Genomic DNA, 23,242 nt, shown 5'->3' on the forward strand with positions numbered 1-23,242 from the left:
TACGCCATGTTGGTAAAGATATTTCTTTTCATGCTCTTAAGAGCGGTACGCGCATCATTACCGTACAGAATGCTACCCAGGCTCGTGAGCTCTCTCGTCTTACCCATATAGATACTGTTCCTGTCACCCTTGAAAAACATCATTCCCTCTATTCTTGTAGTGGTACCGTTATTCTGCCCCATACCATAGTTCAACAAAATTTCCAGACATGTGGCACCGACATTCTAGAACAGCTGGAACTCCAAGATCTCCCAATCCTCAAGGTAGACACTTACGTTCTTCCTGCCCGTGGGCGGAGACGATACCCTAGCAATGTGGCTCGTTTAACTTTTGACAGCCGAGAACTCCCATCCTCCGTTTATATAGCAGGACATCGGTTACAAGTTCGAAAGGTGATCCCTACACCACAACAGTGTAGAAATTGCTGGCGATTTGGCCATCCAGCGAAATATTGCAGATCTATCGCCGAATGCCCAGTCTGTGGTGCCGATGACCATTCTAATACGTCTTGCAATCGATCTCCCTCTTGCCTTAACTGTCATGAGGCTCACCCTTCGTACTCTCGCCGTTGTCAGGTCTATTTAAACGAGCGGGAAATCCGTTACCTCAAAGAGACAGAAGGTCTCCCTTATGCCATGGCAGTTTCTCATCTCCGCCTCCAAGGGAGACTCCCACGTGTTTCTTATTCCCGTGTTTCAAAACGTCCCCCCACTTCTGGTATCCCATCTTCTACACCCACCTCTGTGGTTACCTCTCCCATAATCACTCCTGTATCTAATCCTTTTGCTGTCCTCGGCTCAGACGTCCCTACTTCAACGCCTCAGTCTAATCTCGCTTCTTCGAGTTCTCTCTTACAAGCCTCAGTATCGACGAGACCTCGTACGACACCTCTTCCCAATCGTCCCTCTACTTCTCAAAAGTCAAAAAAAGGTCCGGTAACACCTCCTACCCATCTTCCACCTCCTCATTTTACCCTCCCTGTCTCTGTCCCTAGTTCTTCCCCTCTCACTGGCTCAGTTACAAGTGCAGAGGTTCACCCTCCTCCTCGTAATGTACCTTCCTCCCCTGTTCCCTCCCAAGTTTCTTCCTCTTCTGCCACCTCCCAGGTTCCTGTCTCTTCTGTCCCCTGCCACGCTTCTCCAGTTCCCTCCACCCTTTCGCCCCCCCCCCTACCTTGGTACAGTCCAATACAGTTCCAATCTTTACTCATCCTCCCCCTACCATTCCCAATATTGTCTCCCATACGACATCTCTGAATTCCGAAACACTTGAAGCAATCTCTGAATATATTGCAGAGACCAAACCATCAATGGACACTGATCCACCTTCCGCTCTTCCTCTCTCCTCTGCTCCATCTGCGCAACTCCTTTCTTCACAGCGCACCGTTCCTTCGCTGCTTGAACATTTTCCACTGCCTCCGCATGTGGACTTTTCTAACCCTTCTAGTCCGTAGGAACCCTTACCTGCGGATTTCAAGTATCTTTATCATTGCCAATCATGGCCTTTTTACAGTGGAATATACGCGGCCTCAGGGGTAATCGGGGTGAGCTTCAGATGTTACTCTCCCAGTTTGCCCCTGTTGGTGTTTGCTTACAGGAACCAAAATTACACTCTGCTGTTATTTCTCACATCTCAGGCTATAATTTATTGTATTCTTCAGATCCTTTTCCTGATGGGACCTTTAATGAAAGTGCCCTTCTTCTCCGCACTGATATTCCGTACCATCAGCTATTTATTCATACTTCGCTGCATTACACAGCAGCCCGTATCCACTTACATAGGTGGTATACGCTCTGTTCTTTATATCTCTCTCCTTCTCGGGCATTATCTATTCCGGATTTTGCCTTCCTTGTTTCGTCATTACCGCCACCGATTCTGTTACTTGGTGATTTTAATGCCCACCATTTCCTCTGGGGAGGGTCTCACTGTGATTCCCGTGGAATTCAGTTAGAGGCTTTTCTTGCCACCCACCCCCTCCATGTTTTAAATACAGGTACTCACACCCATTTTGATCCTCGGACTCATACTCTCTCTTGCATAGATCTCTCAGTTTGCTCTTCCTCCGCCGCATTAGACTTTACTTGGTCTGTTCTCCCGGACTTACATGACAGTGATCATTTCCCAATCATTCTTACTTCCCCTTCATATTCGCCACCTCTTCGCACCCCACGCTGGCAATTTAATCGGGCAAATTGGAACCTTTACTCACACCTGACTGTTTTTAAAGAGGTTCCTTCTTCGTCCTCCATCGATGAGCTTTTACACCTCTTCTCCTCTTCAAGGGGGGCTCCTTGGCGTGGTGAAGAGGCTCTTGGTCTGAGGAATTAGACCTATCGGTCTTCTTCCTCAGACCGAACCTAATTACCCCCCAATCTCCCCTCCCCTATCCCATCCTCCCCATCCTCCCCTTTTTCCTTTCCTCCTCCTCCTCCCCACTCCTCCCTTTTGCCCTTCCTCTTTTTGTCCTTTGGGATTTCTCCCACAGGCGCGCTAGTTCCTAGGTAGGAGAAAGGACACCGGGGTCCATCCCATTCCGTTGAGGTTTCTTGGCGGTGGCGTAGTTTGCCGTGGAATCTGGATTGCCTAGGGATGTCCCGATCCCTCTCCGGTATCCCGGAGTAGCTTTGGGTGTCTTTTGGGCGACGGGTGTAGCTCTGGAAGCCACCTTTCGGATTCCGGGGGTGGTGGCTGAAGGAGGTATGCTTTGTGGCGGATATCCGGCCGCCCTCTCTTTTGTCCACCGAGGTAGCTCGGCAGATGTGAGGTTGCTATCCCAGATTGCTGGTTTACTGGCATGAAGGGTAGGGTATGGCACGGGTTCCATGCTGCATCTGCGCTACTAGCGGTGTCGAGTCCTCTTGGGCGCGGAGGGAGATTTCTGGCCCTTTCATCCCTCCTAGGAACTATCCCTCCCCGGTCCCCCCTTTTTTTTTCTTTTTTTTATTTTTATTTTCTTTTCTTCTTTCTTTTTTTTTCTTAAAAACAAAAAGAAAGAAGTAACCTAACCATGGCAGCCCTAGTCCATGAACCTGGTACCCCCGGGCCCCTTCTTGATACCGCACCCCGTTCTGACCCCGCCTCGTCTTTGGACCACTCTTCAGACATTCCTCATGCCTCTGTACCTATTGCCGGTGCTGTTTCCTCACCCGCTTCAGGTACTGAGGCCTCGACTGACTCCTTCGATTTATCAGACCTTCGCTCTCCTCTGACTATGCTTCCGGCCTCTCCCTCTACGGTGCGGCAATTTTCAAATCGCCGACCCGTTCCACGTCGGACCAACTCTGGTCCCACGCCTAAACGTCAACGACAATTACCTGCTGATGATACTTCTCCACCTTCACCTTCTCGTTCTTCTCAGAAACGATCGACACGTCCTTCACTACCTTTCCACGCTCAGTTTCAGACTGAACAGTGGACTAAATTCTTCACTTTACGACCAACTTCCTCTACTGCCTATCTTTCTGACCATAGTATTGGCAAGGCACTCCTACGCCATGTTGGTAAAGATATTTCTTTTCATGCTCTTAAGAGCGGTACGCGCATCATTACCGTACAGAATGCTACCCAGGCTCGTGAGCTCTCTCGTCTTACCCATATAGATACTGTTCCTGTCACCCTTGAAAAACATCATTCCCTCTATTCTTGTAGTGGTACCGTTATTCTGCCCCATACCATAGTTCAACAAAATTTCCAGACATGTGGCACCGACATTCTAGAACAGCTGGAACTCCAAGATCTCCCAATCCTCAAGGTAGACACTTACGTTCTTCCTGCCCGTGGGCGGAGACGATACCCTAGCAATGTGGCTCGTTTAACTTTTGACAGCCGAGAACTCCCATCCTCCGTTTATATAGCAGGACATCGGTTACAAGTTCGAAAGGTGATCCCTACACCACAACAGTGTAGAAATTGCTGGCGATTTGGCCATCCAGCGAAATATTGCAGATCTATCGCCGAATGCCCAGTCTGTGGTGCCGATGACCATTCTAATACGTCTTGCAATCGATCTCCCTCTTGCCTTAACTGTCATGAGGCTCACCCTTCGTACTCTCGCCGTTGTCAGGTCTATTTAAACGAGCGGGAAATCCGTTACCTCAAAGAGACAGAAGGTCTCCCTTATGCCATGGCAGTTTCTCATCTCCGCCTCCAAGGGAGACTCCCACGTGTTTCTTATTCCCGTGTTTCAAAACGTCCCCCCACTTCTGGTATCCCATCTTCTACACCCACCTCTGTGGTTACCTCTCCCATAATCACTCCTGTATCTAATCCTTTTGCTGTCCTCGGCTCAGACGTCCCTACTTCAACGCCTCAGTCTAATCTCGCTTCTTCGAGTTCTCTCTTACAAGCCTCAGTATCGACGAGACCTCGTACGACACCTCTTCCCAATCGTCCCTCTACTTCTCAAAAGTCAAAAAAAGGTCCGGTAACACCTCCTACCCATCTTCCACCTCCTCATTTTACCCTCCCTGTCTCTGTCCCTAGTTCTTCCCCTCTCACTGGCTCAGTTACAAGTGCAGAGGTTCACCCTCCTCCTCGTAATGTACCTTCCTCCCCTGTTCCCTCCCAAGTTTCTTCCTCTTCTGCCACCTCCCAGGTTCCTGTCTCTTCTGTCCCCTGCCACGCTTCTCCAGTTCCCTCCACCCTTTCGCCCCCCCCTACCTTGGTACAGTCCAATACAGTTCCAATCTTTACTCATCCTCCCCCTACCATTCCCAATATTGTCTCCCATACGACATCTCTGAATTCCGAAACACTTGAAGCAATCTCTGAATATATTGCAGAGACCAAACCATCAATGGACACTGATCCACCTTCCGCTCTTCCTCTCTCCTCTGCTCCATCTGCGCAACTCCTTTCTTCACAGCGCACCGTTCCTTCGCTGCTTGAACATTTTCCACTGCCTCCGCATGTGGACTTTTCTAACCCTTCTAGTCCGTAGGAACCCTTACCTGCGGATTTCAAGTATCTTTATCATTGCCAATCATGGCCTTTTTACAGTGGAATATACGCGGCCTCAGGGGTAATCGGGGTGAGCTTCAGATGTTACTCTCCCAGTTTGCCCCTGTTGGTGTTTGCTTACAGGAACCAAAATTACACTCTGCTGTTATTTCTCACATCTCAGGCTATAATTTATTGTATTCTTCAGATCCTTTTCCTGATGGGACCTTTAATGAAAGTGCCCTTCTTCTCCGCACTGATATTCCGTACCATCAGCTATTTGTTCATACTTCGCTGCATTACACAGCAGCCCGTATCCACTTACATAGGTGGTATACGCTCTGTTCTTTATATCTCTCTCCTTCTCGGGCATTATCTATTCCGGATTTTGCCTTCCTTGTTTCGTCATTACCGCCACCGATTCTGTTACTTGGTGATTTTAATGCCCACCATTTCCTCTGGGGAGGGTCTCACTGTGATTCCCGTGGAATTCAGTTAGAGGCTTTTCTTGCCACCCACCCCCTCCATGTTTTAAATACAGGTACTCACACCCATTTTGATCCTCGGACTCATACTCTCTCTTGCATCGATCTCTCAGTTTGCTCTTCCTCCGCCGCATTAGACTTTACTTGGTCTGTTCTCCCGGACTTACATGACAGTGATCATTTCCCAATCATTCTTACTTCCCCTTCATATTCGCCACCTCTTCGCACCCCACGCTGGCAATTTAATCGGGCAAATTGGAACCTTTACTCACACCTGACTGTTTTTAAAGAGGTTCCTTCTTCGTCCTCCATCGATGAGCTTTTACACCTCTTCTCGTCCTCCGTTTTCACCGCAGCTTCTCATTCTATACCCCAAACTTCGGGCAGGCATTCTCAGAAATGCGTGCCTTGGTGGTCTCCTGCTTGTGCTCGTGCAGTACGTTTGAAACGCGCTGCATGGGGCAGGTACCGGTACAATAGAACCACAGAGCGACTCCTTGATTTTAAACAGAAGCGTGCGATCGCTCGCCGTGTCATCCGTGACGCTAAACGCACTTGCTGGCGAGATTATGTCTCCACCATCACCTCTGCTTCCTCTATGAGTGCAGTCTGGAAAAAAGTACGAAAACTGAGTGGTAAATATTCTCCTGACCCGGCTCCTGTTCTGCGGGTTGCCGGTGTTGATATAGCAAACCCACTAGATGTTGCCAATGAAATTGGCAATCATCTGGTCCGTATTTCTCAGGGACTCCATCTATGCCCCTCATTTCTTTCCTCAAAGTCTGCCAGAGAGTTAGCACCCTTGGACTTTTCTTCTCTCAGAGAAGAACAGTATAATGTGCCTTTTACACTTCAAGAACTGGAGGCAACACTCTCAGCTTGTCGATCATCGGCAGCTGGGCCCGACGACATTCATATTCGTATGCTACAACATTTACATCAGTCAGCCCTTGCAGTCCTATTACACCTTTACAATCTTATTTGGTCACAAGGAGTTCTTCCACAGCTGTGGAAATCCGCCATTGTTCTCCCTTTCCGCAAACCAGGCACTACGGGACATGAAACCTCCCACTATCGTCCCATTGCTCTTACCAGTGCCGTTTGCAAAGTAATGGAACGTCTAGTAAATAGACGTTTAGTGTGGTATTTAGAGACACACAACAGTCTCTCCACTCGTCAATATGGCTTTCGTAAGGGACGTTCTACCATAGACCCCTTACTGCGCTTGGATACGTATGTTCGTAATGCCTTTGCGAATAACCACTCAGTTATTGCCATATTTTTTGACCTTGAGAAGGCATATGACACAACTTGGAGGTATAATATTTTAGCCCAAGCCCACTCCTTAGGCCTTCGAGGCAATCTACCATCCTTCCTTAAGAACTTTTTAACTGACAGGCATTTCCGTGTTCGGGTTAATAATGTGCTCTCCCCGGACTTTGTCCAAGCTGAAGGTGTCCCCCAGGGATGTGTTCTGAGCACAACACTTTTTCTCCTTGCTATTAATGATTTGGCCTCTAGTCTTCCATCAAATATTTGGTCATCACTCTATGTTGATGACTTTGCTATTGCCTGTGCAGGCGCTGACTGTCACCTCCTTACAGTTTCTCTCCAGCATGCAGTCGACCGTGTTTCCAATTGGGCCACCACACATGGGTTTAAATTTTCCAGCACTAAAACCCACCAAATCACTTTCACTAGACGCTCTGTCATCTCTGATCATCCTTTGTACCTCTATGGCTCACGTATCCCTGAACGTGATACAGTCAAGTTTCTGGGCCTCCTCTTTGATCGTAGGTTATCCTGGAAACCTCACATTACCTCTCTGAAGGCAACTTGTCACAGCCGGCTGAACCTTCTTAAAACCCTTGCTCATCTTTCGTGGGGAGCTGATCGTCGAACCCTCCTTCACCTACATTCCACCCTTATTTTATCGAAACTTGATTATGGTGACCAGATCTATTCAGCGGCATCTCCTGCTACTCTCTCTAGCCTTAACCCCATTCATCACCAAGGATTACGTTTATGCCTTGGTGCTTTTCGCTCTTCCCCTGTCGAAAGCCTCTATGCAGAAGCGAACGTTCCATCCTTATCCGATCGCCGTGATGCCCATTGCCTGCGCTACTATGTACGCTCTCATGATCTCCGCAATCCTTCCATTTATAGAATGGTCACTGATATTAGTAGACATTCTTTATTTGTTCGCCGCCCCTGCTTACTCCGTCCCTTCTCTCTTCGCCTTCATTCGCTCTTGTCTTCTCTTCAACTACCACCTTTCTATGTACATGTAGCATCTCACTTTTCCCTACCCCCCTGGGAGGTCCCAGCTGTTCGAGTCTGTTCTTTCTCCCTCCCTTGCTCGAAAGCCCAACTGTCTACGGTCGCTTCCCGCTCTCTTTTTCTTGACCACTTTCACTCTCATTCTCATGCCATTGCTGTGTACACAGATGGCTCTAAGTCTTCTGACGGCGTAGGATTCGCAGCAGTGTTTCCGGACAGCGTCGTACAAGGGCATTTACTATCTTCAGCTAGTATTTTTACTGCTGAATTATATGCCATCCTTACAGCACTTATCCGTATTGCATCTATGCCTGTGTCATCATTTGTGGTTGTCTCAGACTCCCTTAGTGCTTTACAGGCTATACAAAAATTTGATACACCTCACCCCTTAGTCCTCCGTATCCAACTTTGGCTACGCCGCATCTTTACTAAGCATAAAGATATTGTTTTTTGTTGGGTCCCTGGTCATGTTGACGTACAGGGCAATGAACAGGCAGACACTGCTGCGCGGTCAGCAGTACATGACCTACCAGTTTCTTACAGAGGTATTCCATGTACGGACTATTTTGCTGTAATATCTTCCCACCTTCACACCCGTTGGCAACAACGTTGGTCTACTATGCTCGGCAACAAACTTCAGTCTATTAAACCGAGTATAGGTTACTGGCCGTCTTCTTATCACCAGTGTCGAGGTTGGGAGACTACTCTCTCCCGTCTTCGCATTGGCCATACTCGTCTTACTCATGGATATCTCATGGAGAGGCGTCTTGCTCCTCTCTGTGAGAATTGCCAAGCTCCATTATCAGTCAGCCACATTCTGTTGGACTGCCCACTTTATCAACGAGCACGCAGAATTTACCTCTGTCGTCGTCTTCGCCCCGCTGCTCTCTCTTTACCTTCCCTTCTCGCTGATGGACCCACCTTTCATCCGGACTCTCTTATTGACTTTTTGACAACGACTGACTTACTTCACAAATTCTGATACTTTCAGCCCTTTCTACTTGTATCTCTTGCTACCCTCTACCCCCGTACTATCCCCTGCCCCGCTGTTTTCTGTAACCTGCTGATCATCCCCCCTCCCTCCTGCCATCCAATTCCCTTGCTTCCTTCCCTACCCTGCAGCGCTGTATAGCCCTTGTGGCTTAGCGCTTCTTTTTGATTATAATAATAATAATACACCTCTTCTCGTCCTCCGTTTTCACCGCAGCTTCTCATTCTATACCCCAAACTTCGGGCAGGCATTCTCAGAAATGCGTGCCTTGGTGGTCTCCTGCTTGTGCTCGTGCAGTACGTTTGAAACGCGCTGCATGGGGCAGGTACCGGTACAATAGAACCACAGAGCGACTCATTGATTTTAAACAGAAGCGTGCGATCGCTCGCCGTGTCATCCGTGACGCTAAACGCACTTGCTGGCGAGATTATGTCTCCACCATCACCTCTGCTTCCTCTATGAGTGCAGTCTGGAAAAAAGTACGAAAACTGAGTGGTAAATATTCTCCTGACCCGGCTCCTGTTCTGCGGGTTGCCGGTGTTGATATAGCAAACCCACTAGATGTTGCCAATGAAATTGGCAATCATCTGGTCCGTATTTCTCAGGGACTCCATCTATGCCCCTCATTTCTTTCCTCAAAGTCTGCCAGAGAGTTAGCACCCTTGGACTTTTCTTCTCTCAGAGAAGAACAGTATAATGTGCCTTTTACACTTCAAGAACTGGAGGCAACACTCTCAGCTTGTCGATCATCGGCAGCTGGGCCCGACGACATTCATATTCGTATGCTACAACATTTACATCAGTCAGCCCTTGCAGTCCTATTACACCTTTACAATCTTATTTGGTCACAAGGAGTTCTTCCACAGCTGTGGAAATCCGCCATTGTTCTCCCTTTCCGCAAACCAGGCACTACGGGACATGAAACCTCCCACTATCGTCCCATTGCTCTTACCAGTGCAGTTTGCAAAGTAATGGAACGTCTAGTAAATAGACGTTTAGTGTGGTATTTAGAGACACACAACAGTCTCTCCACTCGTCAATATGGCTTTCGTAAGGGACGTTCTACCATAGACCCCTTACTGCGCTTGGATACGTATGTTCGTAATGCCTTTGCGAATAACCACTCAGTTATTGCCATATTTTTTGACCTTGAGAAGGCATATGACACAACTTGGAGGTATAATATTTTAGCCCAAGCCCACTCCTTAGGCCTTCGAGGCAATCTACCATCCTTCCTTAAGAACTTTTTAACTGACAGGCATTTCCGTGTTCGGGTTAATAATGTGCTATCCCCGGACTTTGTCCAAGCTGAAGGTGTCCCCCAGGGATGTGTTCTGAGCACAACACTTTTTCTCCTTGCTATTAATGATTTGGCCTCTAGTCTTCCATCAAATATTTGGTCATCACTCTATGTTGATGACTTTGCTATTGCCTGTGCAGGCGCTGACTGTCACCTCCTTACAGTTTCTCTCCAGCATGCAGTCGACCGTGTTTCCAATTGGGCCACCACACATGGGTTTAAATTTTCCAGCACTAAAACCCACCAAATCACTTTCACTAGACGCTCTGTCATCTCTGATCATCCTTTGTACCTCTATGGCTCACGTATCCCTGAACGTGATACAGTCAAGTTTCTGGGCCTCCTCTTTGATCGTAGGTTATCCTGGAAACCTCACATTACCTCTCTGAAGGCAACTTGTCACAGCCGGCTGAACCTTCTTAAAACCCTTGCTCATCTTTCGTGGGGAGCTGATCGTCGAACCCTCCTTCACCTACATTCCACCCTTATTTTATCGAAACTTGATTATGGTGACCAGATCTATTCAGCGGCATCTCCTGCTACTCTCTCTAGCCTTAACCCCATTCATCACCAAGGATTACGTTTATGCCTTGGTGCTTTTCGCTCTTCCCCTGTCGAAAGCCTCTATGCAGAAGCGAACGTTCCATCCTTATCCGATCGCCGTGATGCCCATTGCCTGCGCTACTATGTACGCTCTCATGATCTCCGCAATCCTTCCATTTATAGAATGGTCACTGATATTAGTAGACATTCTTTATTTGTTCGCCGCCCCTGCTTACTCCGTCCCTTCTCTCTTCGCCTTCATTCGCTCTTGTCTTCTCTTCAACTACCACCTTTCTATGTACATGTAGCATCTCACTTTTCCCTACCCCCCTGGGAGGTCCCAGCTGTTCGAGTCTGTTCTTTCTCCCTCCCTTGCTCGAAAGCCCAACTGTCTACGGTCGCTTCCCGCTCTCTTTTTCTTGACCACTTTCACTCTCATTCTCATGCCATTGCTGTGTACACAGATGGCTCTAAGTCTTCTGACGGCGTAGGATTCGCAGCAGTGTTTCCGGACAGCGTCGTACAAGGGCATTTACTATCTTCAGCTAGTATTTTTACTGCTGAATTATATGCCATCCTTACAGCACTTATCCGTATTGCATCTATGCCTGTGTCATCATTTGTGGTTGTCTCAGACTCCCTTAGTGCTTTACAGGCTATACAAAAATTTGATACACCTCACCCCTTAGTCCTCCGTATCCAACTTTGGCTACGCCGCATCTTTACTAAGCATAAAGATATTGTTTTTTGTTGGGTCCCTGGTCATGTTGACGTACAGGGCAATGAACAGGCAGACACTGCTGCGCGGTCAGCAGTACATGACCTACCAGTTTCTTACAGAGGTATTCCATGTACGGACTATTTTGCTGTAATATCTTCCCACCTTCACACCCGTTGGCAACAACGTTGGTCTACTATGCTCGGCAACAAACTTCAGTCTATTAAACCGAGTATAGGTTACTGGCCGTCTTCTTATCACCAGTGTCGAGGTTGGGAGACTACTCTCTCCCGTCTTCGCATTGGCCATACTCGTCTTACTCATGGATATCTCATGGAGAGGCGTCTTGCTCCTCTCTGTGAGAATTGCCAAGCTCCATTATCAGTCAGCCACATTCTGTTGGACTGCCCACTTTATCAACGAGCACGCAGAATTTACCTCTGTCGTCGTCTTCGCCCCGCTGCTCTCTCTTTACCTTCCCTTCTCGCTGATGGACCCACCTTTCATCCGGACTCTCTTATTGACTTTTTGACAACGACTGACTTACTTCACAAATTCTGATACTTTCAGCCCTTTCTACTTGTATCTCTTGCTACCCTCTACCCCCGTACTATCCCCTGCCCCGCTGTTTTCTGTAACCTGCTGATCATCCCCCCTCCCTCCTGCCATCCAATTCCCTTGCTTCCTTCCCTACCCTGCAGCGCTGTATAGCCCTTGTGGCTTAGCGCTTCTTTTTGATTATAATAATAATGTGGTTGCTCTCTCTCCTTCCATTATAACATCTCACATATTCTATCTTATTCCTGTACGATGACTAACGTACGATTTTAACGTTCGTTATTTTTTGTCCTTAGCCCCTCGTTGCCAGACGTACTGAAGTTTTTAAACTGGCATATATATATATATATATATATATATATATATATATATATATATATATATATATATATATATTTACATATAAAACAATGAAGGAACACTGCAGAAGGTCTACTGGCCCACACTTGGCAAGTCCTCATAATCCTTATCATTCAAATATTTAACCAACCTATCCCTGAAGCTGTGTACCTAATTTCGAATGGTTATATTCTTAACCATAATTTTAATGGGGTGGAGTGGTAAGCCAGTGGAAGGCCTCTGTCAGATGATCAAAAGGTCCAACGGCTGGTCATCATATAGCTAAGACCCGCGTCAGGAAACACTTGTCTTGTTTCCTGACAAACATTTCCTAACAACCCTGCTAACCAAACTATGTTCCAGAGTCTAGAGCTCAACTCTTCTCCAGGCTGAGGGACTGACCCCTCAAATACTATTTCTTCAAGGTTGATGGACTGATTACATCACTTTTCCCTCGCCACTGATGTCTCTCTACTGATTTTTCCTCTGTATTTGACTGAAGAAGTCTACTGTGAAGGCGAAATGTTTCAACAATAAAATATACCCTTAATTTATATATCCCTTAATTTATATATCCCTTAAATTATATATACATTAATTTATATATCCCTTAATTTACATACCCTTTAATTTATATATACCTTAATTCATATATTCCTTAATTTATATATACCTGAATTGACATATACCTTAGTTTTTATACCCCTTAACTTATATATCCCTTAATTTATATAATTTTCTTTTAACACAGCGGCAGTATCCCACCGAGGCTGGGTGATCTAAAAAGAAAAACGACAGATTTTCTTTTTATATTTAATAATATATAGAGGAGAAAGGGTTACTAGCCCCTTGCTTCCAGCATTTTAGTCGCCTCTTACGACACACATGGATTACGGAGGAAGAATTCTGTTCCACTTCCCCATGGAGATAAGAGGAAATAAACAAGAACAAGAACTAGAAAGAAAATAGAAGAAAACCTAGAGGGGTGTGTATATATATGCTTGTACATGTATGTGTAGTGTGACCTAAGTGTAAGTAGAAGTAGCAAGACGTACCTGATACCTTGCATGTGTATGAGACAGAAAAAACACACAAGCAATCCTACCATCATGTAAAACAATTACAGGCTTCCGTTTTACATTTGGCAGGACGGTAGTACCCCCCTGGGTGGTTGTTGTCTACCAACCTACTACCACAGGACGGTAGTACCCCCCTGGGTGGTTGTCTACCAACCTACTACCACAGGACGGTAGTACCTCCCTGGGTGGTTGCTGTCTACCAACCTACTACCACAGGACGGTAGTACCTCCCTGGGTAGTTGTTGTCTACCAATCTACTACCACAGGACGGTAGTACCTCCCTGGGTGGTTGTCTACCAACCTACTACCACAGGACGGTAGTACCTCCCTGGGTGGTTGTTGTCTACCAACCTACTACCACACGACGGTACTACCTCCCTGGGTGGTTGTTGTCTACCAACCTACTACCACAGGACGGTAGTACCTCCCTGGACGGTTGTTGTCTACCAACCTACTACCACAGGACGGTAGTACCTCCCTGGACGGTTGTTGTCTACCAACCTACTACCACAGGACGGTAGTACCCCCCTGGACGGTTGTTGTCTACCAACCTACCACAGGACGGTAGTACCTCCCTGGACGGTTGTTGTCTACCAACCTACTACCACAGGGCAGTAGTACCTCTCTGGACGGTTGCCGTCTACCAACCTACTAGCACAGGACGGTAGTACCCCCCTGGACGGTTGTTGTCTACCAACCTACTAGCACAGGACGGTAGTACCCCCCTGGACGGTTGTTGTCTACCAACCTACTACCACAGGACGGTAGTACCCCCCTGGGTGGTTGCTGTCTACCAACCTACTACCACAGGACGGTAGTACCTCCCTGCACGGTTGTTGTCTACCAACCTACTACCACAGGACGGTAGTACCTCCCTGGACGGTTGTTGTCTACCAACCTACTACCAAGTTAAGACACATGTGCAACATCTGGAAATCTTTATTGTAGACGTTTCGCCATCCAGTGGCTTTATCAATACAAATTCTAGGACATAATAGGAAGACAGTAGAACTATATACAGAAGATGAGGTAATCAGTCCCTCAACCTTGGAGTTAGTGTAGTACCTCCCTGGACGGTTGTTGTCTACCAACGTACTACCACACGACGGTAGTACCTCCCTGGACGGTTGTTGTCTACCAACCTACTACCACAGGACGGTAGTACCTCCCTGGGCGGTTGTCTACCAACCTACTACCACAGGACGGTAGTACCTCCCTGGGCGGTTGTCTACCAACCTACAACCACAGGACGGTAGTACCTCCCTGGGCGGTTGTTGTCTACCAACCTACTACCACAGGACGGTAGTGCCTCCCTGGGTGGTTGTTGTCTACCAACCTACTACCACAGGACGGTAGTACCTCCCTGGACGGTTGTCTACCAACCTACTACCACAGGACGGTAGTACCTCCCTGGGCGGTTGTCTACCAACCTACTACCACAGGATGGTAGTACCTCCCTGGACGGTTGCTGTCTACCAACCTACTACCACAGGACGGTAGTACCTCCCTGGGTGGTTGCTGTCTACCAACCTACTACCACAGGACGGTAGTACCTCCCTGGACGGTTGTTGTCTACCAACCTACTACCACAGGGCAGTAGTACCTCCCTGGACGGTTGCCGTCTACCAACCTACTACCACAGGACGGTAGTACCTCCCTGGACGGTTGTTGTCTACCAACCTACTACCACAGGACGGTAGTACCTCCCTGGACGGTTGTTGTCTACCAACCTACTACCACAGGACGGTAGTACCTCCCTGGGTGGTTGTTGTCTACCAACCTACTACCACAGGACGGTAGTAGCTCCCTGGGTGGTTGCTGTCTACCAACCTACTACCACAGGACGGTAGTACCTCCCTGGGTGGTTGTTGTCTACCAACCTACTACCACAGGACGGTAGTACCTCCCTGGGTGGTTGTTGTCTACCAACCTACTACCACAGGACGGTAGTAGCTCCCTGGGTGGTTGCTGTCTACCAACCTACTACCACAGGATGGTAGTACCTCCCTGGACGGTTGTTGTCTACCAACCTACTACCACAGGACGGTAGTAGCTCCCTGGGTGGTTGCAGTCTACCAAACTACTACCACAGGATATATATACCTTAATTTACATACCCCTTAATTTACATATACCTTACCATCATTAGGCGTTGTAGGTTCTGCAGCTTCTTCCTGTTCTTGGAACTGCGGCTGCTGTTCTTGTGACTGTTCCTGCGGCTGTTGTTCTTGCGGTTGTTCCTCTGATTGCGACTGTTCTTGCTTCTTCTGTTCTTGTGACTGTTCCTGCGGCTGTTGTTCTTGCGACTGTTCTTGCGGCTTCTGTTCTTGTGACTGTTCCTGCGGCTGCTGTTCTTGCTGCTGTTCCTCTGACTGCGACTGCTGTTCTTGGGACTGGTGAGCGCAGCAAACGCCACAGAGGTGGGTGTTGCTTGCGGCACTCCAGGGAGCGCACCTGCGGCACACGGGTACGCCGCACCCACCGCCGCACCTAACCCGCTTGTTGAAGAAGATAGAGAAGGCTTGACCGCACCTGCCGCAGCCGCCCTTAACCCCGCCGCCGCCGCTGCTGTCTGTCACTCTACCGTACGACGACGGGACGCTCCTGTTGAAGAGAGGGAGAGACGGTGAGAGATGTTGGAGGGAGAGACAGTGAGAGATGCTGGAGGGAGAGACAGTGGAGATACTGGAGGGAGAGACAGTGAGAGATGCTGGAGGGAGAGACAGTGAGAGATGCTGGAGGGAGAGACAGTGAGAGATGCTGGAGGGAGAGACAGTGAGAGATGCTGGAGGGAGAGACAGTGAGAGATGCTGGAGGGAGAGACGGTGAGAGATGCTGGAGGGAGAGACAGTGAGAGATGCTGGAGGGAGAGACAGTGAGAGATGCTGGAGGGAGAGACAGTGAGAGATGCTGGAGGAAGAGACAGTGAGAGATGCTGGAGGGAGAGACAGTGAGAGATGCTGGAGGGAGAGACAGTGAGAGATGCTGGAGGGAGAGACAGTGGAGATACTGGAGGGAGAGACAGTGAGAGATGCTGGAGGGAGAGACAGTGACAGATGCTGGAGGGAGAGACAGTGAGAGATGCTGGAGGAAGAGACAGTGAGAGATGCTGGAGGGAGAGACAGTGAGAGATGCTGGAGGAAGAGACAGTGAGAGATGCTGGAGGGAGAGACAGTGAGAGATGCTGGAGGGAGAGACAGTGAGAGATGCTGGAGGGAGAGACAGTGAGAGATGCTGGAGGGAGAGACAGTGAGAGATGCTGGAGGGAGAGACGGTGAGAGATGCTGGAGGAAGAGACAGTGAGAGATGCTGGAGGGAGAGACAGTGAGAGATGCTGGAGGGAGAGACAGTGAGAGATGCTGGAGGGAGAGACAGTGAGAGATGCTGGAGGGAGAGACAGTGGAGATACTGGAGGGAGAGACAGTGAGAGATGCTGGAGGGAGAGACAGTGAGAGATGCTGGAGGGAGAGACAGTGGAGATACTGGAGGGAGAGACAGTGAGAGATGCTGGAGGGAGAGACAGTGAGAGATGCTGGAGGGAGAGACAGTGAGAGATGCTGGAGGAAGAGACAGTGAGAGATGCTGGAGGGAGAGACAGTGAGAGATGCTGGAGGGAGAGACAGTGAGAGATGCTGGAGGGAGAGACAGTGAGAGATGCTGGAGGAAGAGACAGTGAGAGATGCTGGAGGGAGAGACGGTGAGAGATGCTGGAGGGAGAGACAGTGGAGATACTGGAGGGAGAGACAGTGAGAGATGCTGGAGGGAGAGACAGTGAGAGATGCTGGAGGGAGAGACAGTGGAGATACTGGAGGGAGAGACGGTGAGAGATGCTGGAGGGAGAGACAGTGAGAGATGCTGGAGGGAGAGACAGTGAGAGATGCTGGAGGGAGAGACAGTGAGAGATGTTGGAGGGAGAGACGGTGAGAGATGCTGGAGGGAGAGACAGTGAGAGATGCTGGAGGAAGAGACAGTGAGAGATGCTGGAGGGAGAGACGGTGAGAGATGCTGGAGGGAGAGACAGTGAGAGATGCTGGAGGGAGAGACAGTGGAGATACTGGAGGGAGAGACGGTGAGAGATGCTGGAGGGAGAGACGGTGAGAGATGCTGGAGGGAGAGACGGTGAGAGATGCTGGAGGGAGAGACAGTGAGAGATGCTGGAGGGAGAGACGGTGAGAGATGCTGGAGGGAGAGACGGTGAGAGATGCTGGAGGGAGAGACGATGAGAGATGCTGGATGAAGAGAGGGGAAGAGATGCTGGAGGGAGAGACAGTGAGAGATGCTGGAGGGAGAGACAGTGAGAGATGCTGGAGGAAGAGACAGTGAGAGATGCTGGAGGGAGAGACAGTGAGAGATGCTGGAGGGAGAGACAGTGAGAGATGCTGGAGGAAGAGACAGTGAGAGATGCTGGAGGAAGAGATAGTGAGAGATGCTGGAGGAAGAGACAGTGAGAGATGCTGGAGGAAGAGAGAGTGAGAGATGCTGGAGGGAGAGACAGTGAGAGATGCTGGAGGGAGAGACAGTGAGAGATGCTGGAGGGAGAGACAGTGAGAGATGCTGGAGGGAGAGACAGTGAAAGATGCTGGAGGAAGAGACAGTGAGAGATGCTGGAGGGAGAGACAGTGAGAGATGCTGGAGGGAGAGACAGTGAGAGATGCTGGAGGGAGAGACGGTGAGAGATACTGGAGGGAGAGACAGTGAGAGATGCTGGAGGAAGAGACAGTGAGAGATGCTGGAGGGAGAGACAGTGAGAGATGCTGGAGGGAGAGACGGTGAGAGATGCTGTAGGGAGAGACAGTGAGAGATGCTGGAGGAAGAGATAGTGAGAGATGCTGGAGGAAGAGACAGTGAGAGATGCTGGAGGAAGAAAGAGTGAGAGATGCTGGAGGGAGAGACAGTGAGAGATGCTGGAGGGAGAGACAGTGAGAGATGCTGGAGGGAGAGACAGTGAGAGATGCTGGAGGGAGAGACGGTGAGAGATGCTGGAGGGAGAGACGGTGAGAGATGCTGGAGGGAGAGACGGTGAGAGATGCTGGAGGGAGAGACGATGAGAGATGCTGCAGGAAGAGAGGGGAAGAGATGCTGGAGGGAGAGACAGTGAGAGATGCTGGAGGGAGAGACAGTGAGAGATGCTGGAGGAAGAGACAGTGAGAGATGCTGGAGGAAGAGACAGTGAGAGATGCTGGAGGGAGAGACAGTGAGAGATGCTGGAGGAAGAGACAGTGAGAGATGCTGGAGGGAGAGACAGTGAGAGATGCTGGAGGAAGAGACAGTGAGAGATGCTGGAGGAAGAGACAGTGAGAGATGCTGGAGGGAGAGACAGTGAGAGATGCTGGAGGAAGAGACAGTGAGAGATGCTGGAGGAAGAGACAGTGAGAGATGCTGGAGGAAGAGACAGTGAGAGATGCTGGAGGAAGAGACAGTGAGAGATGCTGGAGGAAGAGACAGTGAGAGATGCTGGAGGGAGAGACAGTGAGAGATGCTGGAGGAAGAGACAGTGAGAGATGCTGGAGGAAGAGACAGTGAGAGATGCTGGAGGAAGAGACAGTGAGAGATGCTGGAGGAAGAGACAGTGAGAGATGCTGGAGGAAGAGACAGTGAGAGATGCTGGAGGGAGAGACGGTGAGAGATGCTGGAGGGAGAGACGGTGAGAGATGCTGGAGGGAGAGACAGTGACAGATGCTGGAGGGAGAGACAGTGAGAGATGCTGGAGGGAGAGACAGTGAGAGATGCTGGAGGAAGAGACAGTGAGAGATGCTGGAGGGAGAGACGGTGAGAGATGCTGGAGGGAGAGACGATGAGAGATGCTGGAGGGAGAGACGGTGAGAGATGCTGGAGGGAGAGACGGTGAGAGATGCTGGAGGGAGAGACGGTGAGAGATGCTGGAGGGAGAGACGGTGAGAGATGCTGGAGGGAGAGACGGTGAGAGATGCTGGAGGGAGAGACAGTGAGAGATGCTGGAGGGAGAGACGGTGAGAGATGCTGGAGGGAGAGACGATGAGAGATGCTGGAGGAAGAGACGGTGAGAGATGCTGGAGGGAGAGACGGTGAGAGATGCTGGAGGGAGAGACGGTGAGAGATGCTGGAGGGAGAGACAGTGAGAGATGCTGGAGGGAGAGACAGTGAGAGATGCTGGAGGGAGAGACGGTGAGAGATGCTGGAGGGAGAGACGGTGAGAGATGCTGGAGGGAGAGACGGTGAGAGATGCTGGAGGGAGAGACGGTGAGAGATGCTGGAGGGAGAGACGATGAGAGATGCTGGAGGAAGAGACGGTGAGAGATGCTGGAGGGAGAGACGGTGAGAGATGCTGGAGGGAGAGACAGTGAGAGATGCTGGAGGAAGAGACGGTGAGAGATGCTGGAGGGAGAGACAGTGAGAGATGCTGGAGGAAGAGACGGTGAGAGATGCTGGAGGGAGAGACAGTGAGAGATGCTGGAGGGAGAGACAGTGAGAGATGCTGGAGGGAGAGACAGCGAGAAATGCTGGAGGGAGAGACGGTGAGAGATTCTGGAGGGAGAGACAGTGAGAGATGCTGGAGGGAGAGACGGTGAGAGATGCTGGAGGGAGAGACAGTGAGAGATGCTGGAGGGAGAGACGGTGAGAGATGCTGGAGGGAGAGACGGTGAGAGATGCTGGAGAGAGAGACGGTGAGAGATGCTGGAGGGAGAGACGGTGAGAGATGCTGGAGGAAGAGAGGGGGAGAGATGCTGGAGGGAGAGACAGTGAGAGATGCTGGAGGGAGAGACAGTGAGAGATGCTGGAGGAAGAGACAGTGAGAGATGCTGGAGGAAGAGACAGTGAGAGATGCTGGAGGGAGAGACAGTGAGAGATGCTGGAGGGAGAGACAGTGAGAAATGCTGGAGGGAGAGACAGTGAGAGATGCTGGAGGAAGAGACAGTGAGAGATGCTGGAGGAAGAGAGAGTGAGAGATGCTGGAGGAAGAGACAGTGAGAGATGCTGGAGGAAGAGACAGTGAGAGATGCTGGAGGGAGAGACAGTGAGAGATGCTGGAGGGAGAGACAGTGAGAGATGCTGGAGGGAGAGACGGTGAGAGATGCTGGAGGAAGAGACAGTGAGAGATGCTGGAGGGAGAGACAGTGAGAGATGCTGGAGGGAGAGACGGTGAGAGATGCTGGAGGGAGAGACAGTGAGAGATGCTGGAGGGAGAGACAGTGAGAGATGCTGGAGGAAGAGACAGTGAGAGATGCTGGAGGGAGAGACAGTGAGAGATGCTGGAGGAAGAGACAGTGAGAGATGCTGGAGGAAGAGACAGTGAGAGATGCTGGAGGAAGAGACAGTGAGAGATGCTGGAGGAAGAGACAGTGAGAGATGCTGGAGGGAGAGACAGTGAGAGATGCTGGAGGAAGAGACAGTGAGAGATGCTGGAGGAAGAGACAGTGAGAGATGCTGGAGGGAGAGACAGTGAGAGATGCTGGAGGAAGAGACAGTGAGAGATGCTGGAGGAAGAGACAGTGAGAGATGCTGGAGGGAGAGACAGTGAGAGATGCTGGAGGAAGAGACAGTGAGAGATGCTGGAGGAAGAGACAGTGAGAGATGCTGGAGGGAGAGACAGTGAGAGATGCTGGAGGAAGAGACAGTGAGAGATGCTGGAGGAAGAGACAGTGAGAGATGCTGGAGGAAGAGACAGTGAGAGATGCTGGAGGAAGAGACAGTGAGAGATGCTGGAGGAAGAGACAGTGAGAGATGCTGGAGGGAGAGACAGTGAGAGATGCTGGAGGGAGAGACAGTGAGAGATGCTGGAGGAAGAGACAGTGAGAGATGCTGGAGGAAGAGACAGTGAGAGATGCTGGAGGAAGAGACAGTGACAGATGCTGGAGGAAGAGACAGTGAGAGATGCTGGAGGAAGAGACAGTGAGAGATGCTGGAGGGAGAGACAGTGAGAGATGCTGGAGGGAGAGACAGTGAGAGATGCTGGAGGGAGAGACGGTGAGAGATGCTGGAGGGAGAGAGTGAGAGATGCTGGAGGAAGAGACAGTGAGAGATGCTGGAGGGAGAGACAGTGAGAGATGCTGGAGGGAGAGACGGTGAGAGATGCTGGAGGGAGAGACAGTGAGAGATGCTGGAGGAAGAGACAGTGCGAGATGCTGGAGGGAAAGACAGTGAGAGATGCTGGAGGGAGAGACGGGGTGAGAGATGCTGGAGGGAGAGACAGTGAGAGATGCTGGAGGGAGAGACAGTGAGAGATGCTGGAGGAAGAGACAGTGAGAGATGCTGGAGGAAGAGACAGTGAGAGATGCTGGAGGGAGAGACAGTGAGAGATGCTGGAGGGAGAGACAGTGAGAGATGCTGGAGGAAGAGACAGTGAGAGATGCTGGAGGAAGAGACAGTGAGAGATGCTGGAGGGAGAGACAGTGAGAGATGCTGGAGGGAGAGACAGTGAGAGATGCTGGAGGAAGAGACAGTGAGAGATGCTGGAGGAAGAGACAGTGAGAGATGCTGGAGGGAGAGACAGTGAGAGATGCTGGAGGAAGAGACAGTGAGAGATGCTGGAGGAAGAGACAGTGAGAGATGCTGGAGGAAGAGACAGTGAGAGATGCTGGAGGAAGAGACAGTGAGAGATGCTGGAGGGAGAGACGGTGAGAGATACTGGAGGGAGAGACGGTGAGAGATACTGGAGGGAGAGACGGTGAGAGATGCTGGAGGAAGAGACAGTGAGAGATGCTGGAGGGAGAGACGGTGAGAGATGCTGGAGGAAGAGACAGTGAGAGATGCTGGAGGAAGAGACGGTGAGAGATGCTGGAGGAAGAGACAGTGAGAGATGCTGGAGGAAGAGACAGTGAGAGATGCTGGAGGGAGAGACGGTGAGAGATACTGGAGGGAGAGACGGTGAGAGATACTGGAGGGAGAGACGGTGAGAGATGCTGGAGGAAGAGACAGTGAGAGATGCTGGAGGGAGAGACGGTGAGAGATGCTGGAGGGAGAGACAGTGAGAGATGCTGGAGGGAGAGACGGTGAGAGATACTGGAGGGAGAGACGGTGAGAGATGCTGGAGGAAGAGACAGTGAGAGATGCTGGAGGGAGAGACGGTGAGAGATGCTGGAGGGAGAGACGGTGAGAGATACTGGAGGGAGAGACGGTGAGAGATACTGGAGGGAGAGACGGTGAGAGATGCTGGAGGAAGAGACAGTGAGAGATGCTGGAGGGAGAGACGGTGAGAGATACTGGAGGGAGAGACGGTGAGAGATGCTGGAGGAAGAGACAGTGAGAGATGCTGGAGGGAGAGACGGTGAGAGATACTGGAGGGAGAGACGGTGAGAGATACTGGAGGGAGAGACGGTGAGAGATGCTGGAGGAAGAGACAGTGAGAGATGCTGGAGGGAGAGACGGTGAGAGATACTGGAGGGAGAGACGGTGAGAGATGCTGGAGGAAGAGACAGTGAGAGATACTGGAGGGAGAGACAGTGAGAGATGCTGGAGGGAGAGACGGTGAGAGATACTGGAGGGAGAGACGGTGAGAGATGCTGGAGGGAGAGACAGTGAGAGATACTGGAGGGAGAGACGGTGAGAGATGCTGGAGGGAGAGACGGTGAGAGATGATGGAGGAAGAGACAGTGAGAGATGCTGGAGGGAGAGACAGTGAGAGATGCTGGAGGGAGAGACAGTGAGAGATGCTGGAGGGAGAGACAGTGAGAGATGCTGGAGGGAGAGACGGTGAGAGATGCTGGAGGGAGAGACGGTGAGAGATGCTGGAGGAAGAGACAGTGAGAGATGCTGGAGGGAGAGACGGTGAGAGATACTGGAGGGAGAGACGGTGAGAGATACTGGAGGGAGAGACGGTGAGAGATACTGGAGGGAGAGACGGTGAGAGATGCTTGAGGAAGAGACAGTGAGAGATGCTGGAGGGAGAGACAGTGAGAGATACTGGAGGGAGAGACGGTGAGAGATACTGGAGGGAGAGACGGTGAGAGATGCTGGAGGAAGAGACAGTGAGAGATGCTGGAGGGAGAGACGGTGAGAGATACTGGAGGGAGAGACGGTGAGAGATACTGGAGG

The 23,242-nt window shown here is 50.3% G+C and overlaps 1 protein-coding gene across 1 annotated transcript in view; it reads right to left on the reverse strand.

The window, feature by feature from the left end:
- Window positions 1-23,242, reverse strand: part of LOC138855257 (probable basic-leucine zipper transcription factor R) — a 52,028-nt gene that overhangs the window by 10,927 nt on the left and 17,859 nt on the right. The window contains exon 2 of the mRNA XM_070103703.1: window positions 15,372-15,835. Within this exon, the coding sequence (XP_069959804.1) occupies window positions 15,372-15,835 (464 nt within the window). The remainder of the gene's footprint in view (window positions 1-15,371; window positions 15,836-23,242) is intronic.

Source organism: Cherax quadricarinatus, chromosome 86 (genome assembly GCF_038502225.1).
Source record: "Cherax quadricarinatus isolate ZL_2023a chromosome 86, ASM3850222v1, whole genome shotgun sequence".
Classification (NCBI taxonomy): domain Eukaryota; kingdom Metazoa; phylum Arthropoda; class Malacostraca; order Decapoda; family Parastacidae; genus Cherax; species Cherax quadricarinatus.